At 33.7% G+C, this 20,253-nt stretch overlaps 3 protein-coding genes across 4 annotated transcripts; 1 reads left to right on the forward strand and 2 right to left on the reverse strand.

Annotated features, from left to right (window-relative positions):
• Window positions 1-428: 428 nt before the first annotated feature.
• C34B2.9 (Wsv299) lies at window positions 429-5,992 on the reverse strand. The gene is made up of 4 exons (NM_060402.5): window positions 4,557-5,992; window positions 4,261-4,427; window positions 2,503-2,754; window positions 429-658 (listed from the first exon to the last, which is right to left on the reverse strand). Exons 1-4 carry the CDS (start codon window positions 4,659-4,661, stop codon window positions 541-543), a joined length of 642 nt encoding a protein of 213 aa, NP_492803.1. The 5' UTR covers window positions 4,662-5,992; the 3' UTR covers window positions 429-540.
• Window positions 5,993-9,233: 3,241 nt separating this feature from the next.
• Window positions 9,234-11,237, forward strand: B0205.10 (uncharacterized protein). The gene is made up of 5 exons (NM_060403.5): window positions 9,234-9,287; window positions 9,662-10,504; window positions 10,553-10,998; window positions 11,042-11,102; window positions 11,149-11,237. The coding sequence occupies exons 2-5, from the start codon at window positions 9,694-9,696 to the stop codon at window positions 11,196-11,198; spliced, it is 1,368 nt and encodes a 455-aa protein (NP_492804.1). The 5' UTR covers window positions 9,234-9,287; window positions 9,662-9,693; the 3' UTR covers window positions 11,199-11,237.
• Window positions 11,238-14,365: 3,128 nt separating this feature from the next.
• B0205.1 (SPK domain-containing protein) lies at window positions 14,366-19,062 on the reverse strand (the record flags this gene model as incomplete). 2 transcript variants are annotated; one of them, NM_001047163.6, is made up of 14 exons in its annotated part: window positions 14,366-14,700; window positions 14,752-14,964; window positions 15,013-15,553; window positions 15,604-15,717; window positions 15,850-16,092; window positions 16,263-16,376; window positions 16,422-16,652; window positions 17,101-17,214; window positions 17,260-17,490; window positions 17,537-17,650; window positions 17,703-17,856; window positions 18,576-18,603; window positions 18,661-18,774; window positions 18,995-19,062. In NM_001047163.6, 13 exons carry the CDS (start codon window positions 18,772-18,774, stop codon window positions 14,638-14,640), a joined length of 2,274 nt encoding a protein of 757 aa, NP_001040628.2. The 2 variants fall into 2 exon arrangements, with proteins under 2 accessions (NP_001040628.2, NP_001040629.2); NM_001047164.5 differs by lacking the exons at window positions 18,576-18,603; window positions 18,661-18,774; window positions 18,995-19,062 and having other exon boundaries at window positions 14,638-14,700; window positions 17,703-17,845.
• Between the last annotated feature and the right edge of the window lie 1,191 nt (window positions 19,063-20,253).

Genomic DNA, 20,253 nt, shown 5'->3' on the forward strand with positions numbered 1-20,253 from the left:
AAAAGCGTCAGATGATTGAAAAAGAATGTGAGGAGTACGGATAAATTGAGTTCAGAAAATCAAACCAATCATTTTTGAATCAAAAAATTCACTTGTTTTTTGCCATCTTAAAGTTGAACTGAAGCTATAAATGATCTCATCTATATTGGCAGTAGGCACTCGTGTAGGCAGGCAGGCAGGCAGGAATTTTTGTGAAATTTTTTTTGTTTTAATCGGAAATTTGTTAACTTCAATAAGAAAAATTCTTGAAACCCAGTAAATCAAAATAAAAATTCAAAAATTTCCCGAAAATCTACCAAAAACCGATGATCAGCGAAAATTTTAAAGTTGAACGATTAAATATCGACATTTACAAAAATTGAAAACTTTTCAAAAATGAAATAGTTATTTTCAAAACCAACGATATAAAATAAAATGTCAAAGAAAAAAGTTCGTTATTCGACTTTATTTTCAGAATTTCAGACAAATACAAAATAAAACCCGCAAGGAAAAAAAGATACCAGATTAGTCAAAAATTGTACAAATTGTTGTGTTAGTTGTTCAGAAAGTTCCGGATATATTGTTGATGTGCTCGACAATCACATCGTAGAATGTGTAGATACCCAGTGCAATCATCACAATGAATATTGTGATTATCAACAGTGTTATTATCAGCACTCTGGAATAAAAATTTGTTGGTTTTGGAGTGATGGCATTTGTGGAAACTGGTGAAAGTCGGAAATTTTTGGAAAAAGCAACACCTACGCGCAGTTAAAATTCAGAAAGTGTAGACTAAAAAGTGCTTGAAAATCGCAAAAAAAATTTGTTTTCTGGTTGTTTAATATTCTGCGAAAAATCTTAAATTTAGCAATCAGTTTTTATTTAGTTCACAAAAGTTCACCATGCTCCTGCAACAAAACACATTCACCTAGAATCGAAAAAAAAATAAATCGGTTCAAACTTATGAAGTGAAAGCAATAAAATCTATAGATTTGCTGAAAAATACCAAAGGTGTGTGTCAAATCTTCTTGGTAAGACTTTTTAAAAGCTCCAACAAAGACTTCAACTATTCAAAAAATCAGAAATAAGTATGGAAATATATTTTATTGATTTTAAAACTATATCGATTTTTTTTGAAAATTTTGAAAAGGTCTAAAAAAGTAATAATATTCAAATTTGGCAAAAAAAAATTGTTCTAAGTATTTTTCGGTAGATCTTTTTGAACTTTTATACAATTATAGTTATTATTTTTGAATTAAATATAAGCTTCTCTATTTTTTTATTTTTTTAAATCAATAATTAATACGCGCACCGTTCTGCAATAAATATTTTACTCATTCCCTGTAAATCAAAAGATCAACCCATTTATCATTATTACACAATACCCGGATTTTAGGATATGCAAACAAAAAGATCTAGAACATTCACTTCTCCGTATATAAATGACGTCAACGGTCACTTGCAAGTCGCTGTTTCTATGGTCAATGGACTGAAGCCTCCCTTTGATGTACAGGCTGAAGTGGGGAAAATTTCCAAAAGAAAAGTTAGTTTATGAAAAGGGAAAAGAGAAAGTATTTGAATGTTTAAAAGATCCGAAGAAAGTTTCAAGGGAAAGTGTCAAACCGAACAGAGATCAGATAATTATTAGTTTGAAACTTTTTTCAAACTTGAAGAAACTTTTTTAGAAAGTTTTGAGGCAAGTTTTGAAAGGTCGAAGATTTTAAACTTGAACTATTACAGCTCTCAACCTTTCACAGATTTTCTATTCTTCTTTTGGAGTTTAACAAAAATTTGTAAATTAAAAAATATTTTTTCTCTATAATGTTTCTGATTACAGCGGTGATGCTAAATTGTCCAAATCTCAGTGGAAAAGATTTAAGATTTTTTTAAAAATTGCTGAAAATAATAGTCAAAAAATCTAGTTTTGGCAAAGCAATAATTTTGGATGTTGAACAAAAGTTGCAAAGAAAATTTCATTCTTCAGAGAAATTTGGCCCATGCCTAAACTTGGACTGAAACTGAATGGTTTTCTTGGTCCAGTTTTGAGTATATTTCAAAAAAAAACCCCACATTCATTTTGCCTTAAAGGCACATATGTAGGCATTTTCAAGCCTACCTACTATATGTTAAAAATTAAATTTCAAAAGTAGGTTTTTTTTAATTCTAGTTTTTTTGGGTTTCAATAAAAGTTATACTTCCTATTTAAATTAAGAAAGGCAATGACAATTTTTATAGATATTTTAAATTGCCAAGATGAATATTCAAAGTATTTTTTTTTTATTTCAATATAAAATTTAGTGTTTTGGGGTCGTTCTGAATTATTCAGATATTTCAGATAGATGAAAAAAATAGATGAAAAAAGGCATAGTGTATTTTCAAAATATTTTTCTAACGGAAAAGTTATATAATTTTAAATTTTCCCATGTGAACATATAACTGGAATATTACCTTGCATTGCATGCGGGAGTATATGCATAATAATCAGGAATATCAAACCGATTAGGAATAAGAAGTGTGACCGACCTGTGTGACTGTTCTCGTTCGATTCTCTGCATTTCTTTATGGGGAAGTGACAGAGGACGCATGTCGAAACAACGAGAAATCTGAGAATTTGAATGAAGAGTTGTTGGAAGAGGTGGAAGAGGTGGAGGAGGGATTGTAGATGATGAGACATGAAGAGGAACAGGTGACGAAGAGGGTGGATTATTTGAAGAGATTATTGGACGACGGGATGATGCTGATGATGAAGCTGTTGAGGTGGAGGATTCTACCACTCTGAAATACTTTTCTTACTTGTTCGTTTAGACACTTTTTCAGGAAAAAGGATATTTACTATTTATTTTTAAAAAAATTTATTTTGCGAAACGCTTGGCTTGCCTGCTAACTATGAATCTAATTTCTGAGCCTTCTTTCTGAAAAAGGAGTTTTTAAATAGACTTTATCAGAAGTATGAGCTACAGAGAAACACTTTAAATTTGGGTACGGCTAGTGGGGTGTGCCTATAAACCATTCATATGAATTTTTTGAAAAGTTTGATTCAGATATTCGGTTATTTGACGAGTAGAAAAACCGTTGAAAAAACCAAATACCATAGCTTTGCAAAAAATTTGATTTTTTAAATTTCGAATTGACACTTAGTTTTCATCACTTTTTTCCGGCATCTTAAAAAAAATTATTATGCTATTTGGTTTTTACTTCAATGTGTGGTAAATTTCGAAAAATTATTGAAAATCTAAAAGTCTTCAGCCAACTTCATCAACAAAAAAATCTATTTTTTTCAAAAGCAACCTAAATTATTTTTGGGTTCTCACAATTTTCAAAAATCACTGTGAGAAATTAATTTTTTATTTAGAAAAATGGACTGAATACAATTCCAGATATGCTGTTTCGCAGTTTGAAGCCTATTTTTTCAATTTCTTTGTACCTTGCAGTCCTCTTTCAATTAACATAAATATTATTTACAATTAGGTATTTAAAAAGTAGCTGAAACATTTTTTAAAAAGATTACTCATTGAGAAATCCATAGTTTTCAAATTCTTCAAGATTATCAAATAAATGTTTCTTGATGCCTTGTAAAATATAATCTCTACTTCTTTTTCCTGAAACCACATAAGTTTCTAAAAAGCCAGACAATTTTTTGTCATGTATATACATAAAAATCCATCATGCAACATCGAATATTGCGGCATCATTTTGATGATTCAATTATAGAGACGATTTATCATTCACTCGGAAAGATCACAGAACATTTGGCAATTTGCCAGAAAAAAAGAATGGCCGTCTTGCAACGATGTGACTAATCTGGTGGAAAAGATTTAGTTGCAGACGACTTAGACAAAGTGTTCAAAACGTTTGGTATTTAAAGTTATAATTACTTTTGCATTTTTTTCTAGAATTCGGCAAGCCTTGGTAGCGTCTGAAACGTTCCAGAATTTTTCCAAATTTTCTAGAGCTTCACCAATTCTTCTATAAGTTTCTCAAATTTTTTACAAAACTTTTTGATTTTTCAAGTCCCAAGAGTTTCTAGAAGTTTCTAGTAAGTTCTATAAAATCTTTCCAGAAATTTTCAAAGTTGTTCTAATGCTTTCTAGAAGTTATCGAAAAAAAAAATTTTATGAGACGAATTTTTACTAAAATTTAAAAAAAAAGTAAATTTCGTGCCAAAATTTTTTCTGAAAATTCAAATATCCCGTTTTCAAATTAAAAGAAAAGAAAGGAGTGTTGTAATTTGAACCCCACTGTTTTTACAGGGCCACTCATTCAAGTTTTCAAAATAATTACCTTTTCCCAAATCCTGCACCATAACGTTCACTTTTTTCATCAAAAGAAGGTGGAGGAGGTGGCAATTGAGCCAAAAAATCGCTCATCGAAGGTTTTGAACTCCGTTTTCCCATCATCTTCCAACTTCGAGAACATAGTCCTGTTAGTTCTTCTACGTTCTCGTAGACCTGGAAAATATTTATGAATCATGAACAATCAGGTAGGTTGTTTTGGGATTTCGGGAAAATTTACAAAAGTTTTCATTTTTGAGTGTCAAAGTAAAAACTAATTTTTAAAAAATAAAGATAGAAACTGACCGGTGAAGCTAATTCAGATGAGCTTGAAGAAGAAGAAGAAGAAGACGTTGAAACTGTTGAAGTTGGAGAAAAGTCAAATGTACACACGTCATCGTATACACCCATTCTGGAATTTTACTATATTTTTAAATATTTTTTTAAATATAAAAAGTTTCAAGATGAGAAAATGAATATGTGTAAGTTGATGTGATGAAAATATTGAGAAAGATTTTGTTTCAATTGAAAATCATGAATCCTCATGGAATAAACAATGAAATAGAACAGTTTGAAACATAGATATTTAATTGTTCAATAAAAACAACAAAGACAATTTGGAAACGAAAAGGATAAAGGGAATATATGAAAATATAAATTTTCCCACAAACGTTATTACTATGTGCTTTTGTCTTTAACATTTTTTGATTTTTCCATGTTTTCCAAAAAAAAATCGAATAACAATAATTTTCACTTTTTCAATGTTTCGGAGGATCGAAAACTCGGAAAAAAATATATTAGAAAATTCACAAAATAAAATTTCTTATCAAATTTTGTTTATATTGATGAAAAAATAGATAAAATACATAATTTTCTTTCAAAATATTTGGAAAAAAATTGCCTATTTTCAGGTTTTTTTCTCGAAAAAAAAATTCGAGAAGAATTGGAAATTTTTCGGGAAATCTTTAAAAAAAATTTACCGAAAAATCAACAAAAAAAATTACATTTTTTTGGAAACCCTAAAAATCACAGTGTTTTACCAACTGGAAAATGAAAACTGGCATTTTTTCGGAAAATCTAGAAGCCAAAATTTTTTCGAAACCGAAAATTTGAAAAATTGATAATTTTTGAAAAATTCCACTATTATTCTGAAAAGTGGGAAAACCGGAGAATAGAAAACAAATTTTTTCAAGAGAAATAAACATTTTAATTTTTAGTTCTTGAGGGATTTTTAGGAACATATAGGAACATAAAATATTGGAAAAATTGTAACAATTTCAAAAAAAATTTTAAAAAACCAAAAATTTATAGTATTGTCCTACTTTGGCAGCTATGCTGATTGTGGTTTTACAAAATATTTTTCTGAAATTCAAACATTAAAATAGTTATGAAAGCAGAGACAACCGAGATTCAATATGTGAAGAGCAAAAGGGGTGCAAGACTAATCGGGAAAAAAATTTGGAAAGTATATGTAGTTACCGGGAAGTTGTTTTTTGAATAAAAACTGTTCTGACAAAAAAAAAGAAAAAGTTTTCAAAAAAAAAGTGCACAAATAATGTGGAAAATGCATGAGAAATTAGTGCGAATAGCCACTTGCCATTCTTCTCTTCACTCTTTTTTTGATCATTCGCCGACTCTTTTTGCTGTTCCAAAATGACAGTTCGAATTGTCCAGCGTTGTTTTCTATTCTCTCTCTTTTCTGTTTGTCCAGTGATAAGCACGGCTTTTCCCTTTTTCCCCTCTAACAATCGGTGTGTCTCTCTTTCTTTCTTTTTGATTTTATATATTTGCATACAGAGACACAGTATGGTTCATATTTATACACTCCCTGATAATACTGATGACCATTGAAGACGCAAGAGAATACACAAAAATGGTTTAGATGGTGAAAGTTGCACTTTTTGGAAATTTGCTCTGTTTTGAAAACTTTTTGAGAAAAAAAAGAAGCAGTTTTGATTAAAATTAAATATCTATAGTTGCTACAAAAATTTTTTGGAGATTTTCAATATTTAAACAAGCATATAATATTTGTTTTATTAGTATTGCACCTGAATGCTTATATCTCACTTTGTTTTGAACATGTCAATAAGTATCAATTAAACTACAAACTATGTCTAAAACAACTGGCAAAAATATTGGTGCAGGAACGCATTCCAAGTTTACTTAAACATGGAGGCAACAAAAAAAGTTAGAAAGTAGTGAATTAATCCTTTGTAAAATTGTTTGTGAGTTACGAGTAGGTCACACAAAAACCAGTCAACTGTGCTAATCCAAAAGTTAATACAATCGTAATCCTTCTTGACCCTTATTTTGGAAAATGTTCTCCAAATAACTTGGAAATGTTGCATAATTTATTGATGCAGATTTTGGATTTAAGTTGAAGAAAAACTTCGGAAATGAACGTTTGTTGAAATACTAACGCTTATACTAGTCCTAATTTGAGACCCCTTGTTTTTTGAAAAGCCCTACAACATTAAAAAATTGCTACGAAACAAAAAAATTCTGCTTCAAGCTGTTGTTTATATTATCATGAAAATATTTTTTTAAAAACACTAATACAGCAAATTTAATGAGTTGAGAAAACAGATCAAAACAGAATCTAACTTAAAAAGTGAGAAATGAAATCTAATACCTCAAACCGTTTTGGCAAAAGGTGTGAGTGTGAATGTCAATATAAGTGCAAATAAATGAAAAGAGGCAAAAGGCATGTCGAAAAAACTACTGAATGGATAAAATTTGAAGGACCTGATGGGTACTTGAGAAATATGTAACTGCTTGGAAAAGGCAATTGACGAGAGTTCAAGGATCAGTTTTCAATTATTTTTGATAACTAAACTTCATGTATTATTTCAGAAAAAAAACAGAATTAAGCCGTTCAAAAATAGAAAAAAAAAAACGAAAAAGTATAGTCAAGAATAGTAATTTTCTTGTTCAAAACGTTGGCTGCCGTGAAGTAAAACAAAACTGTCGATAATTGTCGCTAATCTCTGCCAAAAAAAAACGGTGAGAGGATAATTGACTTCTTGAACAAGAATCTTTAATGGGTTAAAAGTCAGAATGAAGTGTCGTACAGTTTGTAGAAAATAATGAAGAATTAGTACATATGAGAAGTTGTAGACAATGAAAAAATGCCAAAAATTAACAATCTGTCCTATTTTTGCAGAAAACTAAAGTGCGAGAACCCGGAATTTCTAAATTAAAAAAAAATTTTGGCATTTTTTTGGTTCAACATTTGCATTTAAAAACAACTTTGAAAAAAATATAAAACTTACTTCTTGCAACTTATATTATGGGTGCCAAAAAAACCAAATATCATAGTAAAACTTTTCAGAAATGTTTTGAAATTATTTTAAATTTACAGCCAAAAAGTGGCAATTAATGCGTTTTTGCCACTCTTTTAGGAAGTCTTCGATCTAAAAATTATAATTTGAATTTCATAGTATACTCATTTTGAAAATACTTATATTCAAACATTGCAGAGATTCGAGTTATAGTTTTCCCAAAAATCGGCAAAAACTGAATAATTGCCACTTTTTGGAGCAATAAAAAATTTACAATTATTTTTTGAAAAGTTTTACTGTGATATTTGGATATTTTGGCATCACTATTCTACTTTTAAAGTTCCTAAAGGAATTTGAAAATTTTTCAGTCTCAATACATTTTGAATTTTCTAAACGGTTTAACATACAATTACATCATTTTAAATTGGGTTTTCAAAATATGAAAATCAAATAAATAATTACTTCTGCATCTCAGCTTGAAACAATTGAATATTTCAGTTTTTAGAGCTCCTAAACTTGAACCAATCGAGACATTGAGAAAACCAAGACTTTCAACAAGGACTGGAATACCTGCAGAAAAGAAAAAGGCGAGGCGATATGTTGTTGTAATTACCGTGGAATGGTTGGTCGAAATGAACTGGATATAGATATGTATATGTATATTCGGTATTGGAAGTGAAGAGGCATTCATTCAAATGGCAGAAGCCAGACGAGATTTTCAAGTGAAAAACAGTACATACGGGAGGGAGTGAAGAGGAAAAAGGAGAAGATTAAGTCATTCATGGGAAGACGGAATTACTGTAAAAGTCCTTCTACCGTATGATTTTTGCAACTAGTATGATGAGTTGAGTCTGCAGATGGAAATCTGGCATGAAGCTAATAAAACGTTAACCTTTTTACTGGGATATGAAACTGACTATTGAATGGGTTGGCATTGCAAAGTTTAATAAGAACATAGGGGTTGAACTAACAATGAAATGTATTTATTTGTGTAATCACAGCAACTGAAGGTCGATAACTCAAAAAATTAATAAAAATTTGGAAAAACTTTAAGAGATTAAAATTTTAATATTTTCCAGAAGTATAGGTAGCTAAATGTAGAATAGAGAATCTGGAGATTTTTTTTCGCCACTGGCATAGTTCTACAGTAACCAAATGTTATGGCAAAACTTTTCAAAAATGGCAATTTTTGCATTTTTATTATATTTGAGTCATTTGTATCAAATTTATGTAGATGTTGCCCCATTCCTATGAGTTTTTCGAAAAAAAACCCACTTGTGCGAATTTACCAAAGCTTTGGCAGAAATAACAATTTGGTAAGTTTGGAGCATCTCAAATAAAATTAGACAAAATGCTCACAGACGCTACATCAAGAAATAACCACTACAGCACTTAGTCAGTTATTTGACAGATAATATCCATTTCTCCAAAACCTCTTCGACCCCTTAAATTTTCAAACTTTTGAAATTCGTATTCCGGAGGAATTTCGGAGGAAATTTTTGAATTTCGTCACACTTCGCTTTTAAAATGGATCACGTCTTATTTGATTTTTCAAAATTTATTTTAAATTTATCAAAAAACAACAACTTTTAGAAAGAAACAATCGAAAAGTTGAAAACGTGAACTTCCAAAACAAACAAATAAGAGCCACGCTGGCTAATAAAAACGAGCAAATCTCAAAGAAATCAAATCAGTTTCGATTTTACGAAAAGACGATCTCCATCACTTTTCACTTCAGACACGTGTCCATTGACCGGTGAGTTGAAATATGTTTTCAGAGAATTTTAACATGGGTTTCCGGGGTTTCGTTGCCCCGGAAGGCCTTGTTGTCCAATAGATGGCAGTCTTTGTGAGTAATGGTCGAAACTTGGCCAAACTTTTGCCAGATTTTGCGCAGGCTTTGGATCAGTCTTTGATTATGTGTTCAGTTTGCTCGCAAGATTGAACGAGAAGTGGAGATCTTCGTCTAGATTCAACCACACAATCGTCCTTTGAAGCATCATCGATTTCTGATCCCAGATCCAACAAAAGTTTGACAAAGCTTTGACCATTCTTTACAAAGGCTAAATCTGAGCGGTCAAACATTGCTCAAAGAACTGATAAACTCAAACAACCTTCTTTCAATTTCAGTTTGAAATAACGAAAAGTCAGCAACACCGATCATGATCGTATACGTCATTCTGGCAATCGCCGCAATTCTTGCCTATTTTTACTTCAAAAATAGTGCAAATGATGCTCCAAAAAGCAGAAGAAGTACTAGAAGCACTCGTTCTACTAGGACAACAACTCAGAAAAGAAGTTCAACCAAAGCTGCTGATCAACAACCAGCTGCTCCGGCTCCTGCACCAGCTTCGGTTCAGCAACAGCCAGAAGCTCCGGCACCTGCCCCAACAGCTCCAGATGTTCAACAGCCTGGCCCAGCTCCTGTCCCGGTTCCAGAACCTGCCCAACTCGCTCCACAATCTGCACCTGAGCCAACTCCTGATGCTCCAGCTGCTGCCCCAGTTCAAGAAACTCCACAGGTTGCCCCAGCCCCTGAAACACCTGCCCCAGCCCCTGAAACACCTGCTCCAGCCCCTGTCCAAGAGACTCCTCAAGTCGTCGCTCCAGCTCCCGAACCAACTCCAGAAGCCGCTGCTCCCGTTCCAGCTGATCCTCAGTCCTCTCCAATCATTCAAATTGGCGGGGATTCTGAGATGTTGGCTCCGAAAGACAATGCTCCCGGTGGAATTGGTGGAAAATCTGAAAGATTGTATCCAACTGAGAATGTTGTTACTGGAAACTCTGTGATGATTGCTCCAAAGGACAATGTTGCTGGTGGTGTTGGAGGAAAATCGGAAAGTTTGGCCCCGGATGTTGGATCGGCTCCAACATCAGCAGTTTCTACTCCATCAACGGCACCGGATTCTAATGATGTTTCGAAAAAGTATAAGAAGAAGAAGAACAAGAAGTCGAAATCGAAGGACAAGAAGAGTAAGTTCTTAATAGATTTCTGATAATGACTGACATTTTATTTTTCAGAGACTGCCTCCAAAAAGAACAAGAAGAAGAAGAAGAGCAAGGGAGAAAGCGCTTCATCCACTCCTCAAACTCCAAATGATCCAGAAACCGGAGTCCAAACAGCAAACGAGATTCGCAACGATGCTCCAGAATCCAATGTCAACACGGCATTGTCGATTCGCTCTCCGGCTCAAGTTGCCCCAGAACCTGATGTCAAAACAGCTGCCGAAGACAAGAACGATGTTCCGGAATCTGATGTAAAGACTGCTGCTGAAGACAAGAACGATGTTCCTGAGTCTGGAGTCAAAACAGCTGTTGAGGTTAAGAATGATGCTCCTGAATCTGATGTCAAGACGGCTACTGAGGCAAACGGTGGTGCACCTGAATCTGGAGTGATCACTGCAACTGAACTTGGCGCAGAGCAGAAAGCAAATCCTTCTGAATCTCAGGGCTCCTCGGCAGTTTCGGTAAGAAATCTAACAGTAAACCTGAAATACCAGAATGTTACAGACCGCTGCTAGCAACGCTTCGAAGAAGAGTAAGAAGGATCGCAAGAAGAAGAAGAAGAAGAGTAAGATTATCAGAAACCAATTTGAAAATTAAAACTCAATTTTCAGAGCGCACCAAGTCAAAGGGAACCAAGGATAAACAGCACTCGTCGAAGTAGTCTGAACTTTTTGTAGTAGAATAAAGGGAATTCTGGGTTTATTTCTGTATTTTTCAAATATTACAATTTTGTTACACGGACAAAAAGAAGACGAGAGGCGCCTTCGTTACAGCTCAATCTTGTAAATAGTTGATAATCTGTAAATCTTGGTTTAAGAATTTGCCAATATTTCAATTAGAGGGCACTAAACTTTCTGTAAATTGTAAATACTGTTGATCCATGGATTGCGGGAAATTCATAGTCATTCCGAAAGTACAAATTTTCTCCAAAGAGAAATATTGCATCAAAGCTCATTTGAAACACTGGGAGTTTCAAAATTTTAAATGAATTGAATAATTTTAATTTAGAAATTCAAATTTTCTGCAAAAATTTTCATTGGAACGCGCTCGATACACTTGATAATTTGAATTATTGAAACTATCAGCTTTAATGAAAACAAAACTTCCGCATAAGTTAGAAAATTGTGAAAATTTAACAACTGACTAGCATATCCATTAATCCACAACCTCTACACCCCTCATTTTTTAGTTGAACATTAATTGAATTGCAAATTGCTTTTCGATTCGAATTCAATTCAAATGACCGCCTATTCCTATTATTTCAACTACACTTTCCAACTGCAATTATGAATTACGACACAACAACACACATGCATTGAGACACCCCAAAAAAAGATGAGAAATAGTGTCATTTCAATTACTCAATTGAAAGTAAAGATTGAAAGTTCACTTTTTATTAAGTTTTTGAGCAAATTTTATTGTCAAAAAAATATATATGAAACAAATTAGCCTTTGGAAAAAATGGAGGGAGCCAGTTTAACAGGAAATTGACATTGAATGTGCTTTTTTAATGATAACAATTGTGAAATCTTTTCAGACAAGCTTAAACGTAGGACACAGACTAAACCTGAATCAAAGCCTAGGTCTAAGAAAAGCCTAAGCTTTACCTTAATCTTAATACTAAGCCTAAGCCTAAGCCTAAGTCTAAGCTTGCGCTTGGGCTGAAAAATGATTACCCACGAGATTAACGGTAACATTTTTTAGTCAAAATTGTAAAAGTAACAATGAAGCGGCATATTTTATGAATCTTGAACAAATTTCAATAGAGAGAAGCATATGAAAAAGTATTCAAAGAATAAGGTATACACAGAGATGTTCTTTTTTTTCTTTTCCATTTCGATTTCACTTTTCGATCCGATAAATCGTCACTTTGAAATGAAATGAAATGAAATGACGGAATAAAAAAACATACAAGAGAGAATGGAATAAAGGTGTATTACACCTTCTCCTCTTGACAGGTGACTTCGAACGGGCGGTGCCTCTTTTTGTGGCGATGTTGGAGGTAGGTCACAATCTTTTTTATTGCAATGTGTTCACTTTTATTAATATTTTGATGTGAAGCTTAGGAGCTTGGAGATATATTTGAAACGTAAAGAATTATTGAGTAAACTATTTCAATGGTTTTGGAAAGACTGTTTGCATTCCATCAATGCCTATCGCCTTACAGAATGCCTAGTTCCAGATTTGTAGGCACAAATGTAGGCTCTCCTGCCTACCAGGACTATTTTGAGAACATTTTATTGGAAACCGTTTATAAAAAATTTATAGGCATCAGCCTTTGCAAATTTTTCCAAAAAAAATTTTAAAAAGAAATTGGGTTACGAAAACGTTTGAACTTTCTTTTCCATAAGTGTTTTCATAGATAAGGCCCACTAGATTTTTGCCCAACTAGGTCAGAGTTGTAGATCAATTTTAATGGAATTGGTTTATTATTTGCTTTGTATAGTTTTCTTGAAATTTTTGATGTGAACTTTTGCATGACCGTCTAAAACTGTAGACCACTGCAAAATTAAGAAGCCAAAATCCCTTTCAATATTATACACTAATTCATATTGGAAATAAGTGAAAGCTACAGCTTACATGGCATGTAGGCACGGATGTAGGTATATACGCCTGCCTATTTGTAAATCACTGTAAAAGCTGGCAAAAGAAGGTAAAATCTCGTTACTTCGTTTCCGGTACTTTTGAGTTATTGCAAAAATTGATAAAACTACAGTACGAGGCTACATGTACGAGGCAGACGCACGTCAGGCAGGCAGGCATTATGCCTACGCTTTTCAGAAAATCCTACAGAGCAAATATGACATTACCTAAAATATTTCATTCTCTAAAACTGAAAAAATAAGATATCAAAAAACAGTGTGACCACTTTTTATATGCTCGGTTATTTGAAAATACTCAACATAAAATTCAAAGAAAAACCTCACAGAGAAACTGTACTTGAAAAAACTTTGATGGGTATCTGAATACAATACAAATGGTAAATAAACAAATGGGAAAAGAGATGGAAAGGAGAATATGTTTCCAAAATTTTGTGAGGTTATAGCTGTGAACCACCAAAAATCTGTTGAAATGTTGAAACGAATCGTACAGAATATCACAGCTGCACAGAGAATTGCTCACGCCCCTCCCCTCGCCTAACAACTTTTTCATATCGGTCATGACCCGAGAATGTGCAGCTGGCGTACCAGGTGCAAAAGCCAACTGGATAGGCCGAGTTTCAGAAGTTTTTTGTGCTTAACGAATTGAGATGACTTTCAACGTATCAATTGTGAGAAAACTGTGTGTGTTCCGTCCTCTGCGTGGTCTTTTGCGCGGGGCCTCTTGAAAGTGCGCGTTTCCGCACATTTCGAGAGCTCCCTACTCATTCAACTGCACCACTCGAACATATTGCTTTTTTGCTTCACCGGCGGTATACAGAAAGATGCTCCAAGAGCTTAGAACTCAACTACCGATATTACGCCTGGAATGCCAGGAATCGGGAAGTTGAAGGGAAGGTTTTTTTTCAATTTTACAAAACTATTTCAAACTAAATTTTGAATTCCCGCACAAATAAAGATCTCATTCAGAATTTTTTTTTGTTAGCACTGTAATTTAAAAATAATTCAGACATTTAAAATGATTTATATCGGTTCAAAAATTCCATCAAATCTAATTTAAATTCCCCCGTATAAAAAGAAAGCGGCAACCAATCAGCGGTGAGCGATGGGCGTGGCTGTCGTCACTCATTGGTTGGCGTTCTCGTACACCAGTGTGCGAGTTTCATAATCGGTTGAAATGATTTGTTTTTTCTTAATTGAAAAATATTTTTCAAAGCAAAAATGTGTTAAATGAAGAAAAATTTACCTTAAAAACACCAGTCATGTAACAGTGGAAAGAAAATTAAAGCATCAAGTGGGGAACAAAAAAACCATAAAATGTGCATGGAGTCATTGAAATAGAGAGAAAAACCTAGTAGAAACCGTAAAACATTAGATAAAAACACCAGTGTTTAAATGGAGAAAAAACAGAGAGCATCCAGAGAATTGGCAGGGAAATACCTTTGAAGATTGTAAAGGAAATAAAGAGAAAAACCAAAAAATTATCAAGTTTCAGATGAACTAGATGGAAACGGCGAAGAGAATGTTCCGAATACCTTGCTGGATGTCGGCGATTGGGATAACCTGAATTTTCCAATGTGGTTTTAATTGACTAACAAACTCAATACAGTATACCTTTCCATCAGCTCCGCAATTTTCAATTTCTTCCTGAACTCTCTTTTGTAGATCGTAAAGCAACGGACTTTGGAGCCAAAGCAAAGAATATTTGAGGATTCTCAGACACTCTCCTGCTGATTTGCTCGGTGCTGAAACTTCCGGTCGAAACTTTCGAGTAATTCCCATAAAGCACGTCTGCAAGGCTGGAATCACTAGATCAGGTGGAAGAATCTGAAAAAAAAGAGATTTTCTTACAGAAACATTTGGTGTTTCAACTACCTCATCATTTGTCCGATTTCGAAGCTCTTTAATCTCTCTCATCAAATCAATCAGAGTATCTGATTCGAGAGAAGTGAGAATAAGTTCTAGCGAAATCAAAAAATTGTGAACGCTGATCCCGTCAGATTCACTTGAAGTGGTTCCGAATCTTTGTGCAAGTGTTCCTCGACCTATGTTCATACTACTGATCGGATCGAACTTCGGCTCTTCAAGATGAACTGCTTGAATCGGAAATTGTTCAATCTCTGGTGGAATGTGTGGATCCTCATTGTTGTATCTCATGTCTTGATTGATGATTTCCTCGTATACAGGCTCCTGCTTCGGATAGCCATGCATGATTCCGACAAATTCAGGCTCATCCAGGTCAGATAATTCTTTCTCAATGACTTGACGCCTCTTTCCTAATGTTTTGCTGGATTTAGTTGAGCTTCTTCTCTTCACTCCCGATCTTTTCTCACTTAATTCTACTTTCCCATTATTCGAAGTGTACCTGACGATTCGGTAGTTTTCATCGAGCTGTACAGCGCCAGATTGAATCATTCTGAAATTTAATTTTTCTTCTCTTTTTCTCAAATTCTTCTTTTTTCTCACTGAGCAAGAAAGTCTGATTCTACTTTTCCTTTTAATGCAAACATCATTCGAATGCGGTCTTCGATTCTGTAGTTGCTCCATTGACTCATTTTTGGAGCCAGTTTTTTGCAAAATCTGAATTACAATTATTAAAGGATATTTATTGAAAAAGTCGCTTTAAGTCTAGTAGGAACTTGCAAATTTCAAGCAAACTCAAAAAAATATCATCAACATCCTTCAAAAACCAATCACGAGAACTCTACTCACCTGCTACTGTACGTAGACGCAGACAGGACGTTACCCTCGAGAAGTGCAAACTCATTGTAGATCAGGCGTATTGATTCAGCGCCATCTTTGGTATTTTGAATAAGAAAGTCCATGAATCTGATGTTTGTGGGACATGAAGTGTCATCGGTGAGAGGCTTTTTTAAAGACAATTTTCCGTCGTTCGATGTGTATTTTCTGATTCTTCTCTTCTCATCGAGCTCGACAGTTCCGTGTGTTTCAATTCTGCAAATCATAATTCTCTTAGCCATAGATAGAATCGGAATACTGGATGTGGAGAAATTATATACTGAAACAAAATGTCAAATAAAAATACAAGAGAATTATGTTGAAGTTTAATGGAGATTGTACTTTAAAACACTCACACCCGTTCAAATATCAATTTTAAAGCTTACGTCTTGAGGAAATCGTCTGCAACTTTTCCTTTCAATACAAACATCAATCGAATACGCTGCTCGATACTATATCTGTTCCATTCATTCATATTTGGTGCCAGTTTTTGATAAAATCTAAATTCCAATCCTTCTCGAACAACAGTAGGACAAATCTCTCACCTCAACTGATACATTTTATCAAGAATACGACTTGGTCGTTCGCTAAATTCCTTGAAAATTAGATTCGTCGCTTGCATTGGTTCAACGGAATGTCTGGTTTTTTGAATAAGGAAGTCCATGAGTCTCGTGTCTGAAATGATATTTCCTCCCAATTTGAGCTTTCCGTCATTTGAGACATATTTGGTGATTTTTTTCTTCCTATCCAGTTCGACAGTTCCATGAGTTTTTATTCTGAAGAATGATTTTAAGTTCATTTGTTCACTTTAAAGGTGGTGTAGTCTAATGTTTTTTATTACTTTATTAGACTTAAAATTGTATGAAAACTCCGAGTTTCCGTCCACCGACTGTAAAATAAAAAATTTGACGGCAATTTCAAAAAAAAGTTTCCAGCCGCTGCGACGTTGACAAGCCGGTCCAATTTCCATTTTTCACTAATTTTAGATCTTTTTTTGGGCCACCAAAACTTTTTTTGAAAAGTTTTCAGAAAGTTTCATTATGAAATTCGGTATTTTCAGACAATTTTGAATCTAATAAAGTAATAAAACGAATTCTACTACGCCACCTTTAAATAATACAAATAGTCTTGAATTCTAAAAAAAAAGTGATAAATCAACTTCTTAAAATCAAAGTTTTCAATTTTCGATTCACCACATTTTTCGGCAATCCTATTTGAACCTACGTCTTGAAAAAATCGCCCGAAACTTTTCCATTCAACACGAACATCAATCGAATTCTGTCGTAGATATTGTAGTTGTTCAATGCATCCATGTTTGGTGCAAGCTTATGATGAAATCTAAATTTAAATTCTTCCAAAACAACGTTAGAACTAATCTCTCACCTGACGTAATAGACTCCATAATGACGACAATCGGGTTCTAGTCGGCAAAATTCTTCCAATACTTGATTAAAATTCATTGGTTCAACTGCATATTTAGTTTTTTGGATAAGAAAGTCCATGAACCTAGTGAAATGTACACGATTATCTTGCAACGAAAGTATTCCGTCATTCGACGTGTATTTGGTGATCTTTCTCTTCTTATTCAGCTCGACAGTTCCATGAGTTTCAATTCTGCAAATTATTTTATGTCACACATAAGAAAGTGCATTATTCCTACCTCTCCAAGAAATCCGATTCCACTTTTCCACCCAATGCATACATCAATCGAATTCGCGCCTCAATACTGTAGTTATTCCATTCGTTCATATTCGGTGCAAGATCACAACAAAATCTTTTTAAAAAAGTAATATATTTTTAAAGGCCACCTCGCGGTCTCTTCTCACCTTTTATAATGATAATCATGCAAATGACTTTTTTCATTTAGGTATTCTCTGAATACTTGTACTGCAATCATTGGTTGAAATGCATCTTTGGTCTTTTCCACAAGGAAATCCATGAATATCTTGAGATCTGCATCTTCTGACATCTTTAGTGATACTGAAAGGGAACGCAAGATTGTTTAGAAAATAGCAATTTTTGTAAATTCGCCAAAAAACGTGAATTTCAGTAAAATAAAAAATTTTCTCGGGATTTTTTGTAGCCTGGACGCTACAAAAAATTACAAAATGAAATCAATTAAAGATCGATCAATAAAATAAATGGAAAAGGGTGAAAGGCTATTTAAGAGGAGCTGTGAGACTATCGAATCCAATAAAAAACAAACATTTTTGTTTTACAAGAAACGCGACAAAAGAGTGCAATAAGATCCACTGCGACTTTTTTCGAACGAGGGACGAGGCAAAAAGGTTTCTAGGCCATGGCCGAGTCTCCGACAAGTTTCAGCGGCAATTTATATTGCATTGTTTTCCGCTTGTTTTCTTCAGTTTTTCTTCAATTTTCACCGTTTTTTCTCATTAAAACTAACAAATAAATACATTTTACAGATTTTGAAACGATTTTCACGTGAAAGGAAGAATTTTTGGGTCGACTAGTAGCTGCGGAAGGTCACACAGTAAGTATTATCGATTAAACCAAAAAAACCTAAACTTTTTTCCACACATAATAAAAAAGCTGTGTCAATGCTAATTGCACCTTATTTTCATAACCAGACTTCTAAAAAAGTTGTCAAAAATTTTTTTTGGAACTTTTGTGTGAAAAATCGATAAAAATCGAGAAAATTCGATAAAATCAGATCCCAAATGAAAAAAAACCCAAACTTTTTTCCAAAGTAGATGCACGCGAAGCCTGAAAAATTTTTAAACATTTTTTTTAATATTTAGAAATTTCCAACAAAACAATTACCTCGTTCTCTTGGGAACTGGAACAGGAAGCCTCCATATCACAACGAGCTCGAATGCTGGCGACGCCTTTACGGCTACTTTCAATCTGTGCTGCCCGCCTTTTCCTGCTGACCATCTGAAAATTTATAAATGATTTATGTTCATGTTTTTAATGGAAAAAAACGAATTTTCTCGATTTTTATCAATTTTTTCATACAAAAGTTCCAAAAAAAAAATTTTTGACAACTTTTTTAGAAGTCTGGTTATGAAAATAAGGTGCAATTAGCATTGACACAGCTTTTTTATTATGTTTGGAAAAAAGTTTGGGTTTTTTTGGTTTAATCGATAATACTTACTGTGTGCCCTTCCGCAGCTACTAGTCGACCCAAAAATTCTTCCTTTCACGTGAAAATCGTTTCAAAATCTGTAAAATGTATTTATTTGTTAGTTTTAATGAGAAAAAACGGTGAAAATTGAAGAAAAACTGAAGAAAACAAGCGGAAAACAATGCAATATAAATTGCCGCTGAAACTTGTCGGAGACTCGGCCATGGCCTAGAAACCTTTTTGCCTCGTCCCTCGTTCGAAAAAAGTCGCAGTGAGCACGGCCTCCACCACGAGAAATGCGCACACTCTCTCGCTTTTTGTTTGCGCGTTTGCGGACGACCACCTTGCCTCGCCGCCGCTTTCAACAGATATTCATGAAATTGAGCTAGAATCGCTATTTTTGAACGAAATTTCGAATTTTTTTCACAGAAATAGTGAAGTTGATAAAATGGGAAGTCGGAACTTACAATAAATAGTTAATACGAGCTGTTTTTCAGTGATTTTTAGCAAGAATTAGATGGAATTAGAAGAATTCTGGACAGACGAGCACTTTTTTAGATTGAAAACTGTTAAATATAAAACGATAAGTGTATTTGAACGATTTAAATAAAGAAAATATGTACGACTGTGGCTTCGGGCTGATTCTCGCTCTTCTCGTGGCAAGTGGATGTATCGTATGGACTTTGAACAGCTACAACTTTTTTCGCGTTGGAGATAGAAACTAGCGATGAACTGACAAAATAAACATCACAAATAGGCGAGCATTTCCTCAGTTGACAATTTTTTGATATCTCGTTCCACTAAAAAGATACAGCTATGATTTGATGATTGAAGTCCCAGATACGGTACCCTCTCTTAAAACCATCAAATCTCTGTTCTCGTTGAAGATACAAAAATATGTTCAACTGAGAAAATGTTAAGCAGATAAAAAACAACATTTACCAGCAAGAACTACATTTCTATCTACAAAAATAATAGAGATTTTGACTTTTGAAAGTTGATCATCTTAAACTGGCCATGTCAAAAAATCCTGAACATCAAAATTGAGTTTTCTATTGGAAACATACTCTATATAAGATATCTAACAAATTTGTAGTTGACTACTTTCTTCTAATGTCTTTATTTTTTGAGTTATGAACTGATCTCTGATTTTCTCATAAATACGGCTTTCGGGGCCTGTAAAAAATTTGTCTTACTAGTTAGAAAAATATTGTCAACAGAAAAAATGTTCACAATGTCACACTGAACATTTTGTTGGTTGACAACTTTTTTGTAACTTTCATAGAAGC

The sequence above is a fragment of the Caenorhabditis elegans genome, chromosome I, assembly GCF_000002985.6.
Source record: "Caenorhabditis elegans chromosome I".
Classification (NCBI taxonomy): Eukaryota; Metazoa; Nematoda; class Chromadorea; order Rhabditida; family Rhabditidae; genus Caenorhabditis; species Caenorhabditis elegans.

Coding starts and splice junctions, on each gene's coding strand:
- C34B2.9 (NM_060402.5), bottom strand. CDS start 4,661: ATGGGTGTATACGATGACGTGTGTACATTTGACTTTTCTCCAACTTCA. Junction 2,755..4,260: donor GGTGCAGGATTTGGGAAAAG/GTAATTATTTTG, acceptor AAAGTATTTCAG/AGTGGTAGAATCCTCCACCT. Junction 659..2,502: donor GAACGAGAACAGTCACACAG/GTCGGTCACACT, acceptor TTTTTATTCCAG/AGTGCTGATAATAACACTGT.
- B0205.10 (NM_060403.5), top strand. CDS start 9,694: ATGATCGTATACGTCATTCTGGCAATCGCCGCAATTCTTGCCTATTTT. Junction 10,505..10,552: donor GAAATCGAAGGACAAGAAGA/GTAAGTTCTTAA, acceptor TTTATTTTTCAG/AGACTGCCTCCAAAAAGAAC. Junction 11,103..11,148: donor CAAGAAGAAGAAGAAGAAGA/GTAAGATTATCA, acceptor CTCAATTTTCAG/AGCGCACCAAGTCAAAGGGA.